Source organism: Aythya ferina (assembly GCF_964211825.1).
Source record: "Aythya ferina genome assembly, chromosome: 2".
NCBI classification, from domain to species: domain Eukaryota; kingdom Metazoa; phylum Chordata; class Aves; order Anseriformes; family Anatidae; genus Aythya; species Aythya ferina.
In genome coordinates this window covers 67,412,715-67,437,461 of record NC_140297.1, presented here as the reverse complement: position 1 = coordinate 67,437,461, position 24,747 = coordinate 67,412,715, and the positions used below count along the sequence as shown (strand labels likewise).

At 39.5% G+C, this 24,747-nt stretch overlaps 1 protein-coding gene across 1 annotated transcript in view; it reads left to right on the top strand.

Moving 5' to 3' along the window:
• Positions 1-24,747, top strand: part of TPPP (tubulin polymerization promoting protein) — an 80,938-nt gene that overhangs the window by 34,150 nt on the left and 22,041 nt on the right. The window contains exon 2 of the mRNA XM_084511630.1: positions 99-413. Within this exon, the coding sequence (XP_084367756.1) occupies positions 103-413 (311 nt within the window). The 5' untranslated portion in view covers positions 99-102. The remainder of the gene's footprint in view (positions 1-98; positions 414-24,747) is intronic.

The following is a 24,747-nucleotide window of genomic DNA, read 5'->3' as shown; positions in this document are numbered from 1 at the left end:
ACTATTAGTATGTTGTGACATGGACTGTATCCTTTAGTTTTATGCAAAGTAAACTAGTGTAAAGTAATATAATGAATTTACCCTTCTCTTTCTTGTAGCACAATGGCTGACAGTAAAGCAAAGTCGACCAAACCTGCAAATAAGACTCCTCCAAAATCTCCTTCTGATCCCGCAAAGGACCGAGCAGCAAAAAGGTTATCCTGTGATTCAAACAGCTCCCATGAGGGAGCTGTGGCAGGAGACTTGAGTGCTCTGGAAGAGGCCTTTAGAAAGTTTGCCATACATGGTGATACAAGAGCCACAGGAAAAGAAATGCATGGGAAGAACTGGTCAAAACTGTGCAAGGACTGTCATGTAATAGATGGGAAGAATGTGACAGTCACAGATGTTGACATTGTCTTCAGTAAAATCAAGTAAGTTCCTTTTTGCCATCATTTCTTTGTCTCTCCAATATATTTTGTAGATAGGATCTAAATTTATCTTCTGTTGCTCAAGGACTTTGCAAGCCACTATGCCTTTGTCCTGATTGATATCTTTCAATGTTCCTTTGTGAAACTGTTGCTTTTAGCTTGTGCCCTGCTATATTAAACTGACAGGTGTTACTGTTGTTATGGAGTGCAAAGAGGTATGATATAATCAAGATGGATGCAGGTTATTCCAGGAAACTTCTTTTTGACTGCAGTAAATGCTGTGAATATTTTCTTAAAAAATATCTGGAAAAAGTCAGGATGTAGTCTTGCATCTTGCCAGATGTCAGCCTCAAAGGACTGAGACTAAGGTGGAATACATATTAAGCCACTGTTCGATACACAGTCCTGATGTCCAGCACAACACCTGCTCAAGTTTCAAGTGTAGGGTGCTGGCCACACCAAACTGATGGCAAATTTGTGATGCACTGGCTGTGAGTAGTTGATTATTATTATTTCAGTGGCCTCAGTTTATTCTTTTTGAGAAAGTGGAGCTTTACTAAAAGTTTTTCTCCAAATTGATCAAGCATGGCTTTATCCAGAAACTGCTAAAATCAAAGGGAGGAGGACATTCAGCTATTCCAATATATTCTGTATGAAATGCCAAATGATTTTTTGTTCTCACTTTTTATCTCCCTTTCCCTTTTTGTCTGAATTGGGTCATTTTCATCTTCGTAGGTCCTAATATGGGATCTGATAACCTTGTCTTACCTGTTTTTTGTTACCACAGTGACTATTTAAATTCTTCCACACCTCATTGCATTTAGGGATATGTATTAAAGAAGGTCCCTTTACCATACTTGTAGCTTGTGGCAACTTCTATTTAGTTTGTGCTCTCCACTGTCATGGTGTAATGCTGGAGAGAGGGCATGCAAACTGAGTTGCTTAAAAGAATAGTTGGGAACACTTGCTAGAAGCCCTGACCTTTCAGAGTGCATCAAAGCACAAAGTCAGAGAATAAAAGGACCTTCATCTTTACAGGTTGTTCAGTGTAATATGCACAGCTAGCATGACATTACTTTTTATATTTTTCTTATTTTCTTTCTTTAATGAAGGGTCTTATGTGGGTAATTGAAAACACTATATATTGGAATACACCAACCTTCTCATTTTCATATTAGTCCACTTTTTCTTTGAGTCCCTGTGTGTATTTTTTGGAAGCTGCATGTACTATCAGTGAGCTAGCTTATTTGAAATGGATGTTGAGCTTTGAGGGTTGTTTATTTCTTTCTTGACCTGTAATGAACAATGATGGCATTTATTTTCAAGTTCTCTTTGGCTTTCACCAGCTTAAAAATTTCTCTTTCATCACAGAAAATAAATCCTCATTCAAATTTCTTAAACTGATGTCTGGGAAAGTTAGTGATAGTGTAACTCTGTGGTACGTGTTTAAAAAAAATAATTGTGCAAGATTAGCTGATTTAAAGAAGTATTAATTTTGATGTCTGCTGGGGTAGAATGAATCCAGTTCAATTCTGCAGGAGTGAATTGTGAGGTGGTAGGGACCTGAGGGTGAAGGGTAATCTCAGTGTATCCCTTTGCCATTGTTCAGATTTCTCTGCTTAGCTCAGAGGTTCTTGTCTTTGCCTCTGTGCGATATGCCTTTTCAGCAGTTTTTCAGAATCATAGAATATCCGGAGTTGGAAGGGACCCATAAGGATCATCAAGTCCAACTCCTGGCACCACACAGGTCTGCCCAAAAGTTTAGAGCATGTGACTAAGTGCACAGTCCAATCGTTTTTTAAATTCAGACAGGGTTGGTGCAGTGACTATGTCCCTGGGGAGCCTGTTTCAGTGTGCAAGCACCCTCTCGGTGAAGAACCTCTTCCTGATGTCCAGCCTAAACTTCCCCTGCCTCAGCTTAACACCATTCCTGCGGGTCCTATCATTGGTGTTTACAGAGAATAGGTCACTTGCCTCTCCACTCCTCCTCACGAGGAAGTTGTAGACCGTGATGAGATTCCCCTCAGCCTCCTCTTCTCCAGGCTGAACAGGCCCAGTGCCCTCAGCCGCTCCTCATATGTCTTCCCCTCTAGTCCCTTCACCATCTTCATAGCCCTACTGTGGACACTCTCCAACAGTTTAATGTCCTTTTTGTACTGTGGTGCCCAGAACTGCACGCAGTACTCAAGGTGAGACTGCACCATCGCAGCTTAGACTGGGACAAGCACCTCCCTTGACTGTCTAGCGATGCTGTGCTTGATGCATTCCAGGATACCATTGGCCTTCCTGGCTGCCATATTTGACTGCTGGCTCATATTCAACTTGCTGCCAACCACAACCCCCAGATCTCTCTCTGCAGGGCTGCTCTCCAGTGTCTTGTCACCCAGTCTGTACATATAGCCAGGGTTGCCCCATCCCAGGTGCAGGACCCAGCACTTGCCTTTGTTAAACTTCATGCGGTTGGTGATTGCACAGCTCTCCAATCTGTCCAGATCTCTCTGCAAGGCCTTGCCACCCTCATCAGAGTCCACAGCTCCTCCAAGTTTGGTGTAATTGGTAAATTTGCTGAAAATACCTTCTAGTCCTACATGCAAATCATTTATAAAGACATTGAAGAGGACTGGCCCTAAAATGGAGCCTTGAGGGACCCCACTAGTGACCATCCACCAGCCAGATGTGGCCCCGTTTACCACAACCCTTTGAGCCCTGCCCGTCAGCCAATTGCTCACCCATTGTATGATGTTTTTGTTAAGTTGTATGCTGGACATTTTGTCCAGTAGGATCCTACGGGAAACCGTGTCAAAGAACTTTCTTCAGTGATAACTGTGAAGAGCTGACATTTCTGTCAGAAGAAATATGCTATCTTTTCCTCTCTCCATCCAGTATTTAGTAGTTAGAAAATAAAAATGCTTTTTCATTTACCTTAATTCTTTATTAATTACTTGTTCTTTCCTTATATGTACACTTACATGTATCAAATAACTTATATACTTCTTTTTTTTAAAAAATGAATATTGCATTACTGATCGATGGGGAAGCTGACAATATCTGAGATTTGCTATATTTGTTAGGATCGTCTCTCTTTTGTTCTTTTTTAAAATTTATGTTCTTAAGAGCATATGTTGGCAATCCTTACTTGAGACGATTTTTTTCCCCATATAGTATTTTAAGTTTTAAAAAGGAAAGATTTAATGGGTTTAGTTGCTCAAGCAGTGATTAATATGCTGTAACTTAGATGGCTTATAACTATACGCTGAGTATACTGGGTTTCTTGAGAATGCTCAGACAACTACTTTTCTTTTCTTACTCTTTGGCTTCATGTTTAACCCTAAGGTGTAAAGCATTTTTGGAGTTCATGTTGTGAGCAGGCCTTTTTTGATAAACTCCTTACTTCCATTATGCAAGGTTCTTTTCCACAGCAGAGTACTAGTTGTTTTTGGTTTTGTTTTTGTTTTTTGCTGTTCTTGTTTTCCTTTTGATTTTTTTTTGACTACACAAGTTTGGTTTTTTTTTAACCATCCATATTGAATGGAGAGCATTAAACACCGTAAAAGAATTTCCAACACCCCAGAAAGTACAGAGTACTGCTTCTCTGCCTCATTAAAATTTATGCTTATGGGTATCTGAAGGTTTTGTGTTTCACTGCTGCTTTTTAGGTTTGTTAGCTACGCTGCATCTGCCAAGATAGACTTTGACCTAGGATTTTTATAGTCAACTGTAGTGGTTCAGTGAGAAGATGGTTGTGGATCTTGAAAGTTGTAATCTGGCCAGAGAACACAGTCCATAGATGAGAAGAAATGTTTTGTTATACTAAATTGCTATCTAGCATATGGTAGAATTTCCAAACAGTTTTTTTGTTGGGTCTTAGACTGGGAAAGCAGTGCATTTAGCAGGGCTTATTTTCTAGCCAGCTATAGCTGTAGTGCATGACAGTGACACATTTTCTTTGAACACTACAAAATAATTAATATAGTAGAATTTTTCTTTGGATTTATGAAGTACTGTGACTATGTATAAAGCCCCTGTTTGTCATCTTTCTAACTTCCCCAGGCTTAATGTATTGTTCTGCTGGCAAAGTAATCGGTAGGAAGGATGTGTTTCTGATAGTCAGGGTAAAGATTATTTCTGGAAATTAGTAACTACTAAGTTTACGTAAGAGTTCCTGAAAGATATTTTATTCACTAATTGGTAACTTTCTCTGCTGCTGGAGAGATTTTATCAGTTCAGTCCTGAGAAGTAAGGAACATTTTAGCAGATTCAATACCCTGTTCCCCACCACCTGCAAAATAGGTGAAGAAAGCTTCTGAAAGTTATCACAAGTCTGTGGTAATACTGTGGTATTTCTGCAAATCTGGGACTGAGTGTCTGTCTTTCAGAACTTAGTTCAATTAAGGTTAAGTTTATATTGTTATAAAGGTTGAGGAAATTCTAATTAACCTTTCTAACAAGTAAGGAAATGAGTGTAGAGTGCTGTTTTCCCTCTGCATGAGCATGTCAGGTCAGAATAAGGTATAATTTGTGTATTTATCTTCCATAAAAGGTCCACCAGAGGCCTTCATATAAGCGCAACATTTGTATATACTTTAGGATAAGAAGAAGGAATGGTCTGGTGCAAAAAATGCAGAATAGTAAACATGAAAGAAAAATTTCTAGAAATGTTGTTTGGTAAGAAGTTAACTGGGTGTAGTTCTGCTTTTTTCTTCCCCCTAAGTATTTTTGTTTAACAGTAATTTCTATGTTCTTAAGGAACTCAAAAATCCTTCCAGTTTAATGAATTTTAATATAAATTGCTGTGTTTAAAATTGCTTTCAATATATATCTTTTATATCTCCTTCTGCATTTCTGCTTTTTTTTGTTTGTTTGTTTGGTGTTCTATTTTAAAAACTTACTATTGTCAGCTTATAAAACACAAGAAATATTAAGCAGCAGTGAATTTTGCAGTGGAATTACTTGAAATGAAAAGCCAAAGCCCACTTCAGAGAGTCACCACATGGAAGAATATTTATAAATTGCATTTGTAGAGTTCAGAAAGAAAACACCTATATCTATGTCAAATATTTGGACTGTATTAGTACAGCTGGGGTAATTGCTGTTGTTTAACCCGACAAGCAGCTAAGCATCACATAGCCTTTCACTCACTTCTCCCTTGCAGTGGGCTGGTGGACAGAATTGGGAGGGGGGAGGGAGGGGAGAAGTAAAACTCCTGCGTTGAGATAAAAACAGTTTACTAGGACAGAGAAGGAAGGGAAAATAATAACAACAATAACAAAAGAATATACAAACAAGTGATATGCAACAAGTGATACACAATTCAACTGCTCACTGCCCTCACCAACCACTCCCTGCACAGTGGCAGCCCTCCTCCCTGACCAACTCCCCCTACTTTTATTGTTCCACATGATGTCATATGGTATGGAATATTCCTTTGGCCAGTTTGTGTCAGCTGTCCTGGCTGTGTTCTCTCCCTGCTTCTTGTGCACCCTCAGCTTCATTGCTGGCAAGGAGGTGTGAGAAGCTATAAAGTCCTTGAGTGTAAGAACTGCTTTGCAACAAGTAAAACTTCAGCATGTTATCAGCATTACTCTCATCCTAATGCAAACCACAGCACCATACCAGCAACTAGGAAGAAAATTAACTATTGTCTTAGTTTTGGCTGGAATGGAATTTGCCTTTTCTATAAGAACTGGAAAACTAGATTATTATTATTAAGGTTATAAAAACATATGATAAAGACATCTCATTGTATAACAGTATTACTTTTCTGTGCATGTTGAACATGCAAAAGCAGAAGAAATTGTGAGGAGTGAATTACAAAGTTTTATTTCGTATAATGGGATGAAATATATTATAGATGATGCAACAAGAATTTGCATGAATGTAAATACTACTGTGCAGTAAGCTTTCCTCACTGTGGTTTATAGTTTTGTAATCAAAACTTGAGTTGTTGGACTCTTTCTTCGTATGTACATTTGACTGCATAAAACACCAACAGTATGGTTGCAGGCTACATTTTCATTTCAAAGCTATCTTCTTGCTTATGCAAAAGTCTTTTTTGCTGTTTTGTATCAGGATAGTTTTTTAAATGGCAAAAATGAAGTAACCCCTCTTCTGAGAAACCTGCTCATTAAGAAAAAAAAGCATTAAAATATAGCAAGTAATCTTTTAAAAGGTCTCTAACTTCACTGCCATACATGAAGACAAGAATAATTCACATTCATATTCTATTAGAAGGAAACATTTTACAGATTACTGGATGTGAAATTTTAATGACAGGACCAAAAATAATATTGCACCCTTTTTGTAATGATAACTGCAATTTCCCTATAGATGAGGCTTCTGCAACAATGTATTATAAATATCTTAGTAGTATTAGCGCACTCCAAGCATGCATTTTTCCACATATGTTCATGTCTGAACTTTACAAAGAAATCTGTCCTTTCTAGTTGGCATATTTGGAGTGATAATGTGATCTGGGTATACTGAATTTGGAGACACAACTCGCAGATATACAGTACCATTTAGAAGTGGATGTTTTTCATGGGAATGGTAATTCCACAATTATTTTTATAGTAGATGAAACTATTCCTGCTATCTTGGAAAATTTCTTCATTAATTGACTGTTTCTGTTATGCTTCTGTTCCAGAGTTGCAAAAGCTTGTAGTCCATGCTTCTTGTAGTGTGCTTACAGTATGAGTTTAGTGAACCTTGGTGCCTAAGAGAAAGCAAGTTCATTGGTGACACAGAAGGACACAGAAAAAATCTGCATTTGGTATGAACAACATGTGTCTGCTCTCTTGTTAATCTAGCAAGACAGTGAGACACAACACAACAATCTAGGATTTATTTTATTTTATTTATTTTATTTTAAGGAAATCAGAATATACAAGCAGAATAGATGTTACTGATCTCTGACAAGCATTCTAGCACGTTGCTTTAGGAACTTAAATTTCTTTGTTGGTGTCAACAACTGCTCTGGGGAGTTTGGTATGTTAGCTATGCCATACACATATTCCACTTACTGGATGTAGTTAATATGGTAATAGCTATTACATAAATGCCTCTGCTCTTATTTTAGAAGTGTTACCACTCAGCACTGCAAAAAATGGTTTAAGCAATGTATTAAAACTACTAATTCTATGACACTATTAGATAGAAAAATCAAAATATTTCTGTTTATACTGGTATGTTACTATGGTTGCAGGCAGGCCTGGGTGACGTCATTCCTTGGATCCTTTGTGAGCATTTATTTAGGTAGATGTCTCCATGGAAACATTTGTTTGTTTTGATGTTACTATGTGTTAAATCTTAAACAATTTTTTTTTTTTTTTAATTTCTGTACTGGATTGTTATTGAAGGTTGGTTAATCTACAAAAGCTTTACAAATATACCTTACTCCCCACCCTCTAAAAATATCTTCAGTAAAAGATCAAGTGGAAGCATAATTGTCCTCTTAGATTCCATTTATAGTTTCTTAGGTTGCTTTGATATGTTTTCTTGTTGCTGAGGAAGCCATGTGTTCTAAAGTCCAGAAAACACTCCTCCATCTTTTTCAGAAAGGAAGTGTTTGTTCCCATGGAGAATCTTCACAACACATTTTATTGTGACCTGACTTCTGAACAGTCCCACCCACATTCTGTGCTTAGTACATCTTGGACAGTCAGCTGTTCGGTCTAGTTCCCACAGTCTGGATCTGTCAGGTCTCTACAGGAGTGCTTCAACCTGAGATCTGTTGGGTCTTAATCAGCAGGAGTTCACCATTGCTGCAAGGCTATAGAAGAATTAATATGGATAACGTTGGCACTAAACAGATGGCAAGATAACTGTTGGCAAAAATATGTACATACTCCACCATTTGTTGACTATAATATTGTTATATAGCTAATATAATTAATTGTCTCTGTATTTAATGGTACTGATACTTCTTGCTTTCTTCACATATTTAAAAGAACTACTACTTGCATTCACGTGCATTCACTCAAAACAAGTGTCTCTCCTAAAGTAATTTGTATTTAACAGATTTTTGATGCCCATTTAAAAACTTATATGTAAATATGTATGAATTCGTCTTTATATGTAGATGAAGCACATTATAATTGTAAGTTTTTTTACTGCCATACTGGAAAGATTATTTTAGTACTGACGAAGAATCCAAATTGTGTCAGAAGTAGGCAGCATGGTTAACTTGTGTACTGTAAAAGGCCTGCATCAGGAAATAATTTTTAAGTCGCTACAGAATGGTATGCAGAACATTATCCGTGATAATAAATCTCTCCCTTCCAACCAAATTGTGAAGTAATGCAGTTATAAGTAGAAAAATAGGTATGCTACAACAGAAAACAATCTTAACCACATCATTGTATTTTCTTAGTAATTAACATTCAATTTCCTTCTTGTCCAAGAAGCCACAAGTAATGTTGCCTTTTGAAGTTTATCCTTGAGAGGCTTCTTTTAATTTAAAAGCAAAACAGCAGTTCTGTTCCCCCACCCCAAGAGACGTATATTCTGAAAATAGTGATCATTTATAAGAATAAAGAGATGGATTTAGGTTGACTTTTCATTATGCAGCCTTACTATGTGCATGGAAAATGGGTAAGTTTTGTAGACATACTGTTGTATGCTGATAATGATTTTAAGAACACTCTTATGTGTGAGTATATATCACAAGAAAGCCTACAGATACACTAGAGATCTCCTGCTCTACCTGTACTGTCACAAGTTCATGGGGTTATATTGGATCCATCCGAGGGTGATGAGGGAGCTAGCGGACGTGATTGCTGAGCCACTTTCCATCATCTATCAGCAGCTGTGGTCGACTGGAGAGGTCCCGGATGACTGGAGACTTGGTAATGTGATGCCCATCTATAAGAAGTGTAGTAAGGAGGACCTGGGGAACTACAGGCCTGTCACTCTGACCTTGGTGCCAGGAAACGTGATGGAACAGGCCATCTTGAATGCAATCACACAGCATACACATATGCGGGATAACCAGGGATCAGGCCTAGTCAACCTGGCTTCATGAAAAGCAAGTCCTGCCTGACCAGCCACATCTCCTTCTATGACTACCTAGACCTCAGCAAAATCTTTGACATGGTCTCCCACATTATTCTTCAGGGCAAGCTGGCATCCCATGGTTTGGGCAGGTGTACTCTTTGCTGGGTTAAAACCTGGCTGGACAGATAGGCCCAGAGTGGCAGTGAATGGAGTGAAATCCAGCCAACGACCGGTCATGAATGGTGTTCCCCAGCTGTCAGTGTTAGGGCATATCCTCATTAATATCTTTATTGATCGTTTGGATGAGGGAAGTGAATGCACCCTCAGTAAGTTTGCAGATGACACCAAGTTGTGGGTAAGTGTCAATCAACCCGAGGGCAGGAAGGCCCTGCAGAGGGATCTGAACAGTCTTGATCAATGGGCAGAGGCCAATGGGATGAGGTTCAATGTGGCTAAGTGCCAGGTCCTGCACTTTGGTCACAACAACCCCATGCAATGCTACAGGCTTGGGGCAGAGTGGCTGGAAAACTGTACAGAGGAAAAGGATCTGGGTGTGTTAGTCAATCCTCACCTTAACATGAGACAGCGGTATGCCCTGGTGTCCAAGAAGGCCAACGGTATCCTGGCTTGTATCAGGAATAGTATAACCAGCAGGACCAGGGAGGTGGTTGTCCCCCTGTACTCTGCTCTAGCGAGGCCACGCCTTAAATACTGTATTCAGTTTTGGGCCCATCACTACAAGAAAGACATTGAGGCCCTAGACCTTGTTCAGAAAAGGACAGCAAAGCTGGTAAAGGGTCTGGACCATAAGTCTAACAAGGAGCAGCTGAGGGACCTGGGGTTGTTTAGTCTGGAGAAGAGGAGGCTCAGGGGAGACCTTATTGCTCTCTACAACTACCTGAAAGGAAGTTGTGTGGAGCTGGGGGTTGGCCTCTTCTTCCAGGTAATTAGCAATAGGACAAAAGGGCGTGGCCTCAAGTTGCGCCAGGGGAGGTTTAGGTTGGACATTCTGAGACATTTCTTCTCAGAAGGAGTGGTCAGGCATTGGAATGTGTTGCCCGGGGAGGTGATTGAAGGTGTTGGAAGTTGGGGATGTTTAAGGATGTGGTACACAGAGACATGGTTTAGTAGGTGATGTGTAGTAGGGGTAGGGGAATGGTTGGACCAGATCATTTTGGAGGTCTATTCCAAACTTTATGTTTTTATGACTAGAGGTGATTCATTTCCAGTTGATACAGAATACTGAGTGATACACAGTGTCACATAGCTACAGTGTGATACACAGTACCATACAGCTTCATATCTTGTACAGCAGATTTATTACATTTATTGCTAATTGTGAATGACAGAGACTTTTTATTGGTTTAGTGTAGAAGTAGGTCCACACAATTAGGTCCCATTTTGTAGTTGTTTTTTTTTTTTTCTTTTTTTTCTTCTTGTTTTTGCTAGTCAGACATATTTTAATATGTAATTACAAATGGTGGTACAATATATCTGTTACTCACTTATAAAAACAGATACATGAAATCTGTTAGATACAAAATTAACATCTGTTAGATACAAATCTGTTAATCTGTTAGATACAAAATTAACATTAACAAGCACACATTTACTAGATTGTTAAACATCAGTATAGACTTGTTCCCTTGTTTTCCATGCATTGAAGTAGAAATTTAAGATGTAAGAGCTGAGACAGCCATTGCTGCAGTAACCAGTTAACCAGAAATTTTAATAACCTGGGAGGAGTGGGCAACATGAACAGCAAAATTACAACCTTGGACTTCAGCAGAAAGGTTTCTGACCTGTTCAGTTTCCTACAGGAAACTGCCCTGGAGGGCAAAGGGGCCCAAGAAAGATGGTTGGTCTTCAAGATTGCTTCCTCAGAGCACAGGAATGGTTCATTCCAATGTGAGGCAACTGAGGAAGCATGGCAACTGGTCAGCATGGATGCATATGGAACTTGTGACTGAGCTCAGACACAGAAAGGAAGTGCACAGGAGGTGGAAGGAGGGAGAGGCTATGTGGGATGAATATAGACTGTGCATGAAGGAACATGGTGAGGAAAAACAGTTAGCTCTCTATTGTCTTCAGAAGGCCATGGAGACCGGGGGAGGCTTCAGTGACTAGAAAAAGACAAAAGTCACACACATCCTCAAGAAGAGCAAGCAGGTAACTGCATCCAGGTAACTATAGGCCAGTCAGCATAACCTCAGTCCCTGTGGAGGCTGTGAAACGAATCTTTCTAAACCCACAAAGGACAAGAGGGTGATTTGCAGCAGCTAACGTGGCAAGGCCATACTTGCTAAGGGCAAGTCAACGGCTGATTGACCTTGTTGCTTTTTGTGATGAAAGCAATGACTAGCACTGTGGACAAGAGGTGTAGTATACCCTGATGTTATCGGCAAGGTACAAGGCCTTGGAGCCAGTCTGCTTATCACCAAACTAGGGAGATACGGGCTAGATAAGTGGCCCCTAAGGTGTGTGGGAAATAGGCTGGACTGTTGGGCTCAGGGATGTGATCAGTGGTGCAAAGTCCAGCTGTCAGCCAGTAACTGGTGTCCCCCCAGGAAGGTGGGACAAAGTGCTCTCTCAACAAGTTTGAGACTGATGGATGCCAAACTGGGAGGAGTGGTCAATGTACTGGAGGACAGAGGTACTATTCAGAGGGACCTTGTCAGACTATAGAAACAGGCAAGAAACAAGCCTTGTGCAGTTGAGCAGAAGTAAATGTGAAGTCCTGGATCTCAGATGGAATAACCTTGTGCAACACAACAGACCAGGGTTTAATAGGCCCTGAAGCAGCTCTGCAGGAAAGGATCTAGAGGTTATGACGGACAGCCAGTTGAACAAGAGTCAGCAGCAGTCCTTGCAGCAAGTGAGATTTTGCAGCAAGGAAGGGCAGATGCATCTAGGGCTGCCTGAGTAAGTGGTATAGCCAGCTGGTCCATGGAAGTGATTCTTTTCTATTCAGCACTTGTGAGACCGTATCTGGAGTGCTGTGTCCAGTCTGGAGCTCCCTGGTGCAAGAAGGTGATTGATATACTGGAACCGGCCCAGCGCAGGGCCACCACAATGGTCAGGGGCCTGGAGCACGTGACACATGAGGAGAGGTGGAGAGAAATGGGCCTGTTCAGCTTGGAGAAAGCTACAGGAAGATATTATTGCAGTCTATAGCCACCTGCTTGGAGGATGTGCAGAGTCTGACTCCATCTTTAAGTTGTTGGTTGTTGTGGTGGTTTTGCTCAGCTGGGCAGCTGAGCTCCACCACCACTGCTCTCTTACTCCCCCTCCTCAAAGGGAAAAGGGGAGAAAACATGATGAAAAGGGGCTCAAGAGTTGAGATAAGGACAGGGAGATCACTCAACAATTGTCGTCATGGGCAAAACAGACTCAGTGTAGGGAGCACAATAAAACCAATTACTAATAAGCTAGAGCAGTGAGAAACAACCAAACAAAACCAACCAAACAAAAAACTTCCCTCCACCCACCCTCTTCCACCTCTTCCCCCTGAGTGGTGCAAGGGAACAAGGGAATGGGGGCTGCAGTCAGTCCATAACACTTTGTCCCTGCTGCTCCTTCACAGTCACTCTCCCCCTGTTTCAACATAGGGTCCCTCCCTCGGGATGCTGTCCTTCCTGAACTGGTCCTCCCACTGGGCTTCCCACAGGCAGCAGGTTTTCAAGAACTGCTCCAGATATGGGTCCATACCACAGGGTCCATCCACCAGGAGCAAACTGCTTCAGCGTGGTTCCCCCGGTGGGGGGGACTCTCCACAGGCCACCGCTTCCTTCAGGTCAGATCCACATTCTCCACTGTGGGCTCCTCCACGGGCTGCAGCATGAAAATCTGCTCCACCGTGGTGCACCATGGGCTGCAGGGGGACAACCTGCTCTACCATGGTTCTCTTCACAAGCTGCAGGGGAACTTCTGCTCTGGTGCCTGGACCACCTCTTCCTTCTTCACTGACCTTGTCTGCAAGGCTGTTTTTCACTCGTCTTTCCCAGTTGCTGTTGAATGGCATTTCCCTTTCTTAAAAATGCTGTCATGGAGGCACAAACAATGTTGCTTATTGGCTTGGCTCTGGGCAGCAGCGGGTCCTGTTCAGAGCCTTATCTATCACAGGCCAGCTTCTGGATTCTTCTAACAGAGGCCACCCCTGCAGCCCTGAACTACCAAAACCTTGCTACATAAACCAAATACATTTGTGGTGGTTGTTTTTACCCTGTGTGTACCGAAATACTGGAATAAGTTGCCCAGAGAGGCAATGGAATCTGCATCTTTGGAAGTGTTCAGGAGTTGACTGGAGAAGTATCTGAGCAAGTATCATTAGAGCTTTGCTGTGAGTGAGGGTTTGCGCTGGATACAGGCTCATATGCAAATGTTCCTTCCAACTTGAATCGTTGTGTGAATTTATGAATATGAATAAATCGAGCACTGGGCTGTGCTGTAAGAAATCTGATAGTGATTACCTTGTGGGCACAGAATAGGCCTGACTCTGAGCAGGTATCTTGGCTCTCTATTTTGTTGTTGTTGTTCTGTGAGATCACTTGTTGTCTAAAGCATTAATTGTTCTGTAGATAAACATGAGTAACTTCCCTATTTAGAAAAGGGAAAATCTTTGCATTGATGTCACTACTGAAACTGTACAGTAGAATTTCTGGCAGTGGTCATCAGTGTCAATAGGCTGCATGTGATTATTGATTTATTGTTATTATCAATGGACTACGTATTGCACTTGTATCTAATCTGAACATCCCTGAAAAACTGCTGCTAAAGAAAATTGTATGTAACAATATGGTGGTACAATGTATATAATGCCGCAATAGACTGTGGCAGCAGAAGATACGTACATTATTTCACGTTCCTGCATAGATGATAGAAATTAACAGCTGTTCTGAAGTTAGAGGGGAAATTTTATAGAAACAAGGTATGTGTGCACGTTTGCCTCATAAAATAAGGACATTAGCTAGAAGTTCTCCATCTCTTAAAGCAGACGAATATACTGTTACTGTTGCAATTAGTACATATTTAATCTGCCTATGTGCCTAAAGCTCCTAAAGGAATTAAGATGTTGTTTGCTTAGGTCAAAGGAGAATGTGATTCTTGTGAAGCATGCAGAATTCAATGTAATTTGTCATTGTCCTTCAAGTTTGTTTTTTCTTTTCTCTCTTTTTTTTTTTTTTTTTAGGTTAATTAATATTATTTTCTAAGCAATGGGCTGACTTAGAAGAGCCCAGTCTTGTGCTTATCTTGAGCTTTAAGAGAACTATTTTGCAACTGAACTGGAACAAGTCTCATTAGAGACTGGGGAGGAGGATTCACCAAAAGCAGAAAAAAAAAAGATTTAAAAAAAAAAAAAGCAGAAAAAGCTATTTGGGAATTATGACATGTTTGGAACAGTGCTTCGTGGTACCTAATGAGAGTTTGCCACAGACTGTGCTGGTTCTAGAAATGGAAGCAATACAGTTATAATTGTGTGATGTTTCACTGACCTTTTTGTGCAGCCTGTTACATTGTGTCAGGTGAATGCTGCAGGTTTCTTGGTGCATTAGCTGGGTGTTTTACATTGCATGCTTAGAAGGAAATGTTGATAGAAAATGAAGTACACTACATTAGTAGCACTGGGTTTTCCTCCCCCTCCTTTTGCCTCGACCTTATTTTGGTAGGAGGAGTCTTAAATGTATGATATTTTAGTCTTATGCTAAAGTCTTACCTCCTTTCATGTTTGTAGCACAAACTTCTCAGGATGCTTCTAAGCCTTTGATACCAAAGTTGAGGTAGAAGTCCTGTTGAATTCAGAAAATTCATGCTCACTTTGCTTTGTTGAAGCATTTTTTCTGTCACAAACAAGCCAAGCCTGTGCAGCAGCATGACTTTCAGTATGTGCATTTTTCTTCAGCAAACAGCTATATTCTGTTCTGCAGAAATATTGAGGGAATGTATGTTTTTGATTGTGTGTGTATGTGCGTGTGCATGTCCTTGTTGCCTTTTAACTAGAGTTCTTTTTTGTGGCAGGTATTCTGTTTCTTGAGTGTATTTATGTATCTCATTATCAAAACAGAAGAAATTAATTGTTTAGCCCTTTGAAGTGCTCCTTGCTCTATAAACTGCTCTTTGATTTATCTGTTATCTTGATGTTAGAGGAAAAAAAATTGCCAGAGGTGGCAGACTTTCGTAAGAAAGGAGGAATCTTGTTCTCTAGTTAAGCATGTCAGGGTTTGAAAGACTACAGTTTTCACTTCCTGTGTTTGTTCTGGGGGTTGTTATTTTTCCAGGGAAATGGAAATCTGCTGAATGTCAGTAAGATTCTCTGATTGGGTCTCCTTATAGGAGAAGATTCAAGCACTTCGAATATCCTAAGCCCAGAAAAGTTATGTATTCTCAAGAAGCCAGAGGAAACTTTTTTCTTACTATCTGCAGGTGTATGTACTTCCAAAAGCCTTCTGGAGTGTTCTTCCACAGATATAAAAGTAAAAGGCTATAGAGTTGGGTAAGCCACCATCACTTGGTGAGAAGAGTTAATCCGGTTGACCTTTCTTCTCTTTGTGACTGCTCATATAGCAGTGCATTGTGCCATTTGTGATCATGAGCACCAGCAGCTGCAGAACAGTGGTGATGTTTGGCACCAGGCTGTGACTCTCATGACACATGACAGCACTTGCTTCGTGGCCCAGATGGGTCTTTATTCTGTGCCCTTCAGCTGCAAATATTGTTTAAAAAAAAAAAGAAAGCTAATGACTGGAGTAGTTGTGCTGTCACTGGCTGTATTTTTAATGCTATGCAAAAGATACAACTGATAGCTTTTATATGATCATAACAAGGATACGTTGTTTTTCTATCAGCTAGCAACAGCTGACACTATAACATGATAGTAGCTCATTCACTGCAACCGAGAAATTGGTATAAGAGACCAAGATAGACTACAATCAATAAGCACTGACCTAAGTTATATAAGATCTCCAGATAGACTCATTACAATGTACCAGTTAACCCTGGATTTATCCGTATCATGGTATTTGAGGTATTTGCTACTTAGTGTGGGGCATTGTTTGTTGAGCTTCTGAAGGGAACTGGCAGTGCTGAGAATGGAGCTTTTAGCTGACTGTGAGACCCAGAGCAGTGTGGGAGTAATATGAGAAGATACTAAAGTGAGGATCAATAGAAGAGACAGTAGGCACTTCATACTCATTGTCACATGCAATTTGTATTTCACAAAAAAGTGTTGTACATTCAAGTCTGCAAGAATGAGGCTCTGTGGTATGAGGTGATGAAAAGTGGTGACAACATTGTTTACCACCCTGTCCAATCATTCCCTCTCATGTAATTACTAGTACTGCTGCATGCCAAACTAATTTGTGGTACTAGGAGAACATAATGAACCCTATTTTGATACTCCTTATGCTCAATCTACCATGTGTCTGTTTGGTAGTCTTGACCTTTCTTCCAAATTTAAGCTATTGACATGTTCTTCCTGTGATGGATGCTGTGAGGAAGCAGATGTCGGGACACTCGTAAGCTGGAATCATAGAATCATAGAATGTCCCAAGTTGGAAGGGACCCATAAGGATCATCAAGTCCAACTCCTGGCACCACACAGGTCTGCCCAAAAGTTTAGAGCATGTGACTAAGTGCACAGTCCAATCGTTTTTTAAATTCAGACAGGGTTGGTGCAGTGACTATGTCCCTGGGGAGCCTGTTTCAGTGTGCAAGCACCCTCTCGGTGAAGAACCTCTTCCTGATGTCCAGCCTAAACTTCCCCTGCCTCAGCTTAACACCATTCCTGCGGGTCCTATCACTGGTGTTTACAGAGAATAGGTCACCTGCGTCTCCAGCTAGATGGAGATCAGTGTGCTGTTGTGGGAAAATAAGTCATACTATTCTCAGTGTGGTGTCAATGGAAGGTTTGGCAGGTTTGTGAGCAGCATGCATAGATTAACATTTACAGCTCTACACTAGTCTCTAGGAAGAAGGTTATAAGTGGTTCCAAATACATGTTTACAGCCATCTGAAGCATACCTCTATTTCTGGTCTGTGTACTCCTGGGAATTAGGTGACGTGGTATTCTTGAAAGAGATTATAGATAGACAAAGGAAGAAGAAAGGGAGTAATTTGGCATATCAGGGGTCTTGTTTTCTTTGTTGTTGTTGTTTTTATCTCAAACGTTTGTAAATTAATAGATAAGAGTTTCAAATCTAAGAAAACAATGATAGTTGGACAGAAAGGAGAATGGAGGAAAAGCTGCTGTGGTGAAAGAAAATATATACCCTATGTGATAGCTGATAGCCGCTCTATTAGCCACCCTGTTATTATACTTATGCATATCCAAAAGTAAAAAGTTCTGGTACTTTTCAAGCGTTGTATTAAAAATAGGTGTTTGATGAAAATGGTGGTGGACTGTTTGTGTTTTTAGTTTAGGTCATTTTTACTGTAACAAACAAAATGATTGGTGTGCGTGCAAATCTGAGAATAATGACTATAATCTAATTAAAAGTTTTTTGCTCCCAATAAGCTGGTACTGTTTTAAAATGAACAGTGAAACATATTCAGTTTAGTATTTCCTTGAGAGGACCAATACGTTTGCCACGTATTCTAGCAGGCCATCATTTGTTTACATAGCCACAAATAGCATGATTGGTTTTCTCAGCTTTCATAGTAAAAATAAATAGAAATTATTTCATTAATTTTCCAGGAGAGCTGAAACTGTGGTTTTCTCTTCTAAACAGGTAGTTTTTTCTTTCATCACTTCACCTCAGATCAGAGGAATGGGAAAGCTTCACATAATGCTGAAGTTGGACAGTGTATCTGGCAAATCTGTTGAATCAAAATGTGCAGTCTTAGCTTGGTCATATTTTCTGACAACAGACTGCAGCCTGTTAGTTCTCTACTAGCCAAATAAAGAAAGCTTATAGAAAGGATACTGAGCAGTCAGTTACAGAAGTTGTTCAATTTTCGTCCTGCTGTGTTATGAATTCTGCTTGCTGATTTAATAGTCCGGTTTTCAGTTTGACTTACAAATCCAACTTGAATCAACACTGGTCATTTTGAATGAATGGAGTTTGTCTGATTTTAATACTTTCTTTTCTGATTTAGTCCTGTGTTTTGTAACCAACACTACAGTAGTAATTCATGAATGCTTGAGAGATTTCTTCGTTCATTTCCTTTTCAGGTGCTACACTGTGTCAACCAGGACATTGCCTTTCCTAGAGTTCTAGCAATACTAAGTAGTAATCCTTCAAATGCATAGTGGGGATGGACATCTGATGTGAAACAATAAATGTTTCAATACTGACTAACGTCTCAACAGCTTTGAGTTTGTTGTCATATGCTGTTATTAAAGAAAATGAGGATCAAAAATTGCCTTATTTGCTCACTCCTGAAAGAATTCTGTCCAGCATTTCTGCTCATTATCCTCAATGAGCTCAATTTGAAAATCTGTGAGGCTTTTTGGGACTCTGAAGAGGGTGAGGATTTGATTTTTAATGCCTCTGAAGGGGTGGACACCCTACAAGATAGAAAGGCACAAAAAAATACTATTTTTTTCTGTGGTCACATGGGGCTATGTTGACCTGTGGGGCTAGGAGGTATAGATAAGGTTTTTAGTAGCGCATAAAGCTTGTTTTGGTTTTCTACCCTACCAGACTTTGTTTAGCAGTTGAAGTAGAGCATTAACCTGAAGCAGTTGCTGGCTTTGCTGTGAGAAATTAACTATAATTACATGGATCAAATGCACTAATTTTAAATTAACTAGTTATATAAACATACCTAAAATAGAGTTTTGAGGATAAAACGGGCTACCATGTAATCCTGTAAAGATGTTCATCCATTGCTTGTAATGGGAGGTTTCCACACTAGATATGCATGGGGCAACAAAGATGGTAAAGGGTCGAGAGGGGAAGACATGCGAGGAGTGGCTGAAGTCACTTGGATTGTTCAGCCTGGAAGAGACTGAGGGGAGATCTCATCACAGTCTGCAACTTCCTCATGAGGTGGAGCAGAGAGGTGTAGGCGCTGATCTCTTCTCTCTGATGACCAGCAATAGGACCCGAGGAAACAAATTGAAGTTGCGACAGGGGAGGTTCAGGCTGGCTATCAGGAAAAGGCTCTTCACTGAGAAGGTGGTTGGGCACTGGAACCAGGTTCCCCTGGGAAGTGGTCATGGCACTGAATCTGCTAGAGTCCAAGAAGCACATGGACCATGCTCTCAGACACATGATTTGATTTTTTTTGGAGGGTGGAAGGGTGGGGAGGGAGGAACACAGGAGTTAGACTCGATGATCCTAGTGGGCCCCTTCCAACTCAGATGTTCTGTAATTCTGTGGTATATACTGTGCAGTACATAGAGATTTACATTGCTATATATATGCGGCATGGTATTAATTCATTGTTTTTATGTTGTACTGTTTTTCTGCAAGAGTCAATTTGCAGTTCTGTTATATAGGTTGTGAGGATATACTCAACTTACTTCTAAAACAGCAATCTACCCTACAGCTGGTGCTAGCAGAGTGTGAGAGACTAGATGTTGAATTGGCTTTCATGGAAAGTTATCAGCAGTCTTCACTGAGAAGATTTTTGTGTCCTAAATAAATATGTATATAAAAAATATATAAGTAAGATTCTATTCATCTTGCACTGGAATAAGAGCAAAGAATTCCAATATTAAATACACAATTAACTGGCCACAATTTAGAAAAATTAGCCTTATACCAAACGCTGCAGTTATGCATATTAGCATATTGAACATCACTCTTGCCCTGAGATACCATGTTGTCAGCAAGAGACAGTTTGGAGAAGTACTTACTTTTTGCTTCAACTGGTAAAATCAGTGGCGTCAAGCAAAATGTCAGCATCATAATTGTGATAGTAATTCAGGAAAAAATGTGTAAAGACTAATTTTCTGAGTATAAAAAAAAAAAAAAGAGTTGCTAGATATTGCTAATGTAAAGATGTAATGATTTGTATTTGGAAATCAAACAGATTTTTCGTATAAAGCTGAAATCAAAAGAGCAGTACATATTTAGTAGTTTGTATTCAAAAACTGGAGAGTTATAACCTGACAAAAAGGGGAAAAGAAATGCAAAAAAAGGGATTTTATATTCCTTTTCCAGAAGGTTTTTGATTTTCAGTATAGCTTGTTATGTTGCAAGTTTGTTTTGGAAGTACAAACTTCTAAGGTGTTTCACCTTATTAAACACTGCTAACTGCTTAGTGGTATCTGATCACAGAAACATCATTCAACTAGACTTGTCTAAAGAGAGTTTCAGTTTCATCCTGGCATCCAGGGGGGTTCTGTGCCCTGATGGATTTTGCAGCAGATACAAGAGGCTAAATTTGACAGAAATTTCTCCTCATAGTTCAGTAAATACTGAACTATTAAGTTACGTCAGAAAACTCCAAAATTGTAGGAACCTTCCCACCACTGGCTTGTTATCTTCCTTCAGTAGCTGCTGTGAGAATTAAAATTGTGTTTTTGCAGTGGAAAATTCCACTGACCTTGCATATTCAAAAGTGATTGTGCAGGCATAACAGTAGGGGGGGGGGGGTGGTATGTTAAGCAGATACAGGGACAGTGGAAGGCTCCACTGTCCCAAAATAAGGAGGGTGGAAAACAAGACAAGCAGTTGTGGAATCAGAAAAAAATATATAAAAATAATAGTCATGGGCCCCTCCAGTAACAAGAGAAGAAAAATGGGGCAGAAGGAGAAACTAAAGGTTGGTGAAATAAAATTGTACATATATGGTATAGTAACAAGCATTGAGTAGGTTGTATATCTGTAACACTCAGCCAATGAGAAAACATGTATTCCCTCATGATGGTATCTTCCCTGACATACCCTCTCAGGCCAATTTATATTATTTTCTATCTCTGCCTTATGTTTGTCTCACTCAGTAATGAGATATATAGCACCTGGAGGGGAATTGGCACTTCCAGATTCAGTTCCTGGATAAATGATGTGTGTTCTCTGTTGTCTGAAAAAGTAAATCCTTTTACCTGGGTGCAATAAGCCAGTTCAGGAGAAGGGACTGCTTTTATTCAGGCCTGGGTGCTCAGTAAAAGTCAAACACACCCATTGCCAGCTTCTACATTACATTTATACAGTAAATTCATTCATCCTCTACTACATAAATGATACTTGATTATAAGGATGCTCAATTAAACATAGACAATAACACTTCTCTTCGAAGGGAGAGTTTGTTACAACTGTCTCCCCCCTTTTTGAGGCTTAATCATGGTTTTTCTTTAAAAAACCCTAAGTCTCAAACCAGTCCTTCACATCTCGGGATGGAAAGAGGTATACATTCAACCAAGCAACAAGATGACTTGTGGTGTCTTGATGTCAACATGACGATTTCAGTATCCAAGTTCTGCCCCTTAATTGGGTAGGAGTCTCTGATGCAGGGTGATACCTCAAGTTTCCTCTTCTCTATTGTTTCTTTTACTACCACCTTTCTTTGGAGGTATTAGATAGCACTGTTCAAAGAACCTAATAGAATTGTATTGCAGTATCTTTCCTTCTCCCCTCACCCCCTTATCCCTTCAGCTATATTTTTGTCAAATTTTTACAAAGTCCCTGCTTGGGGTTAGATATGCACTATTTATATTTTCTCAGGAAACTGTCTTCTCTTCTTGGAAGATTTCTGCATTCTATGTCTAAATTTCACAATTTCATTCTTGAACGAACCTTGGCAAAAAAAATAAAATAAAATAAAATAAATCTTCACAGGATATGCAATTACTCCCATTAGATTGCAGAATTCCAGCAGCTTGGTTAACCTATCTAAGGACCTCACTTTAGTTTGGGATTTTTTTTGGTTGTGACTTGGGGGTCTAAATACTGAACTGTTTAGCCCAAAGAGAGATGAAAGTGAAAATTGTAAACCATCGTAAACCATCTTGGAAATGCAAATGTTTCCCTTTAGCAGAGGTTAGTACAAACCTTTGTTACGTCAAGCAAGTTTTGTGTAGTACCTTTTTGCTGTCAACCTATACCACACAAATATCTCTAACCATTGCTATTAATGTACATTATGTTCACAGACTACATCAATAAGACTTTGTGTATTATTACAAGAGGCAAGAAAAGAAATGTCAGTTATACTAAATGAACAGAAGGAATTAGTGATTTGGGAAATACTACAGTAATGATGATAAAGCTGCTGCTGTTATTGAAGTTATATTTGCAAATTGAAAATTCTATTGATAAATGAAAATTAAGGAGCTTTAGCTGTAGTGAGTTTACAGTGTAGCAGATTGCTACCTAAAAAAAAATCCATGTGTGTATGTTTTTAATGTTAAAAGAAATAAATGTTTTAGAAGAAACATCTCTCTCTCTCACTCTTTCTCTTGCTCTCTCATTATGGTATTGTTTGTTAAACAGCCACACGTTTCTCACTTCAAAATTTATATTATTTTTTGTGTTTAAGATAGAGCAGAAACAGCCAAAGTTTGAAGTCAGAAGTTTACTTGACTCTTACATGGGTATGAGAGCAGGAGTGGCAAAACAGAAGTTGCCTGTGTAACTGTACTGTGCCAGTAAGTCAAAAACTGTGGCAGATAAGCCACTCAGGCATTCTGTTACCAGATCAATCCTTCATTTTTGTCTTCTGAATGTGTGACATTTTTTTGGAGGAGAGTAAATATAGGGAGTATTCAAAATTGAGATTGTTCTGATATACAACAGAGAATGTGGTCAAGTTTTAAGTGACATCTAGGTTGACTTGAGACACCCAAGTCCATGGGAATTTAGAGCAAATAAACCTTACAAACAAAATTTATCGGACAAGAGTTTAAGCAAAACCATTTGTTGGGCTCCAACCTCTAGTTATGTTGCCAGATCAAAACTTTTGGGAAGATCACAACTTCCACTGCAAAACAGTCTTGGTTAGTTTATACGGATGTAATCCCTCCTGGCATGCTAGCAAGAATAGAAGCTTCTCTGACTGTTTTTACATTACCTTTCACCTCTTCAATCTAAAAAAATTGAAAAGAAATGTGACCATTGGAACAGGATGATTTGGGTAACTCAGAGATTAAGACAGAAAACTATTACATTGAAGGCTATGCTGTGTTAACACAACTGTGTTAACAGTGCTATGGAGAAAAAGATTTCTAATATTGTTCAAGAATGTTGTGTATACATTATGTGGAGTTTATTTGTCTATTTTTTTTAGCTAAATTTATAGAAAATTGTTAGTCCAAATAGTATACAAGTCCAAATAATATAGAAGTACTCATTTGCAGCATTAAGTTTTCACATTGCACTGTTCTAATCTTGTGCTCACAAGACAGTGTTCGTGGTACTACTTGCAAATGAATACTTTATTACTTGCTATTACAATTTTCTTTAGGCTAGAAATTGTTCTTTTATACTTTTTATATTCATTATGCTGATGTTCAGGTACAGAACTGATGATGCTTTCACATATGTGAACCTGGGTTCCAAAGAGCAAACTGAGGAATGAAAGCTTGAGTTCAGAATCTTCCCCCTTTGTAGTGGTCACATGTGAAGTGACCCATCAAGGAAGGAGAAGTGATGGGAAGCTTCCAAATATTTTTCTGAGTATCATCAATCTGTTCCCAAAGGTAGAGATAGATAGAAGCAAAATTTCATGTGTACCACTTCAGTTTCTTCCACTGAGGATGATGCATTTGAGTAATTATGTTTGTTGTGATAAACATGGCTTAAAACAAATGTAAGGCCATATAGTTCCTAAAGGTTTCTTAACCATAAAAGTTATAATAAAGCATGGGGCTTTAAAATATGTTATTAATGTTTCTCATACATATTTTTCTCTTTTCATTGAGGTAGCCACCCTTATGACATGAGTCTTAATACAAGCCTTCTTTTTCCGCATTCCCTCTATTGTTACTGTTTTCCATTCCTCCCACCCCCATTCCTGTTTAATTTCATGTACTTTTATGCGGGATATAGCTCAAAAAATCATGTAATGGCAATTGTACTTTTAGTTTTACTCTAATTACCATTTTTGCTGGTGAAGAATAGCTGCCATGGTGCACATTTCTTTTTCTCTCGTGTCTACCAGCAATACAGCATTGCTTACATATGTATCAGTTTTGTGTTTATACCTTAAATTGGAGGGAGAAAAACTCATCCCCTTTTCCCACATTGTTGTGACAAGGAAAAGAACAAATGTGAGAGGCAGGATTAGCCATGTCTCATGTGGGGAGGGCGGAGGTGGGAAAGATAATCACAGAATCACAGAATTGTCTAGGTTGGAAGAGACCTCAAGATCATCAAGTCCAAAGACCTAACACTAACAAGTCCTCCACTAAACTATATCCCAAAGTTCAACATCTAAACGTCTTTTAAAGACCTCCAGGGATGGT